At 65.6% G+C, this 1,413-nt stretch overlaps 1 protein-coding gene across 1 annotated transcript in view; it reads left to right on the plus strand.

Annotated features, from left to right (window-relative positions):
- The first annotated feature begins 88 nt into the window (after nucleotides 1-88).
- RSPO4 (R-spondin 4) overlaps nucleotides 89-1,413 on the plus strand; it is a 6,640-nt gene continuing 5,315 nt past the window's right edge. The window contains exon 1 of the mRNA XM_009282767.1: nucleotides 89-210. Coding sequence (XP_009281042.1) covers nucleotides 132-210 — 79 coding nt within the window. The 5' untranslated portion in view covers nucleotides 89-131. The remainder of the gene's footprint in view (nucleotides 211-1,413) is intronic.

Here is a 1,413-nt window from a genome sequence, read left to right on the forward strand (position 1 = left end):
GGGGGGAGTGGGAGGGCCCCGCGCCCCCCCCCCCCCCCCCCGCCGCCCCTCGGCTGGCTCTGGCAGGAGACGAGCCCACCAGCCGCTTGGATGATTTGATTTCTTCCCTGCCCGAAATTACTCCTGCCCAGATGCTGTGGATAATATTCATGTTGCTGTTATTCATCAGCTCCATGGAGATGCTCACGCAGAACCGATGGAAGAAGCAAGGTATGGTGCACGCGGCCGGCTCATCCCGCTCAGGTACCACAGGGCGGCTTGGGGACACAGGGCTGCCGGCCCCTGCCTCCCCTGCCAGCGCCAGAGCCGCCGGCGCTGCTTGTGTGGAACGGGCAGGAGGTGTGAAATGGGGCTGATCTATGCCCAGGGCTGGAAGGAGCCGGGAACCAGCATCCTCCTGACCCGGTCCCTCAGGCCCCGTTGGAGACCGGCTGCATTCCCCTCCCGGTGCACGGCACGGGGCTGGCTCAGGGTAGGTGCGTGGAGAAGGCAATGCCCAGCCCCATGGCATTGCCTTCCCGATGCCAGCCCTGCCCTCGGGGCTGGCAGGGGACAGGGGGACGCTGGCTGGCATGGGGACCAGCTTTGCAAACCCCAGGAGAGCTGGGCACAGTGGGGATAGTGCAGAACAGGCTGATATTCCAACATTTCCCTTCTCTGCTTAACGCATTAAGTGTGTGGGGAGTAAAACCTCCTGGAAGGATGCTCAGAGCCACTGCAGGCACTGACCGTCCCTGTGCCCTGGCCTTCCTCCGAGCAGCGGCACCAGCCGAGTCGCTGCTTGGTGCCAGGGCACAGGGCAGAGCGTGCGCTGGGGCTGTGCCGAGGTACGTGCACCCCTCCATCGGACACCGGCTTGTGTCCCCTTGCCAGGCAGTGCCAGGCAGTGCCACCCGGCCGTGGGGAGCGGGGCCAGGGCTGACACTCGGCTCTGTCCCGGAAGCAGGTTGGTTTTGGAACCGGTGTGTGCCGGGGTAGGGACAGGACCTGGCAGGACCGGGGGTCTCGGGGGCCAGGGCTGGAGCCCAGACAGCTTTCCCTGTGGCTGTTGCATGTTAAAGACATGCGGAGTCAGTGGGCACATGTGATTATGTGGGCGGCCAGGCTGGCAGCCGAAACGCCTCTGATCGGAAACGGCCTGGCACTGAGAGGGGCTTGGGGTGCCGTGGGGCCAGCGCTCCGGCTGCCGGCGCTTGATGCCAAGCGGCCTAATGCTACGGGATACGCGGGGGCCTCAGACCCTGGCAGCGCCCAGGGGTCTTGTCTCGGCTCCCTGCCTTGAACACGTGTTGTCTCTCTCTGTATAACCAGTGCAGAAGGGCCGGTGAGATCTCCGGGGGCCAGGAGCCGAGAGGGATGCTACAGCACCCCACAGCCACCCCACTGCCGCTGGGAGCTGCCTACACCCGCGCC

The sequence above is a fragment of the Aptenodytes forsteri genome, unplaced genomic scaffold (genome assembly GCF_000699145.1).
Source record: "Aptenodytes forsteri isolate BGI_AS27 unplaced genomic scaffold, ASM69914v1 Scaffold422, whole genome shotgun sequence".
Lineage (NCBI taxonomy): Eukaryota > Metazoa > Chordata > Aves > Sphenisciformes > Spheniscidae > Aptenodytes > Aptenodytes forsteri.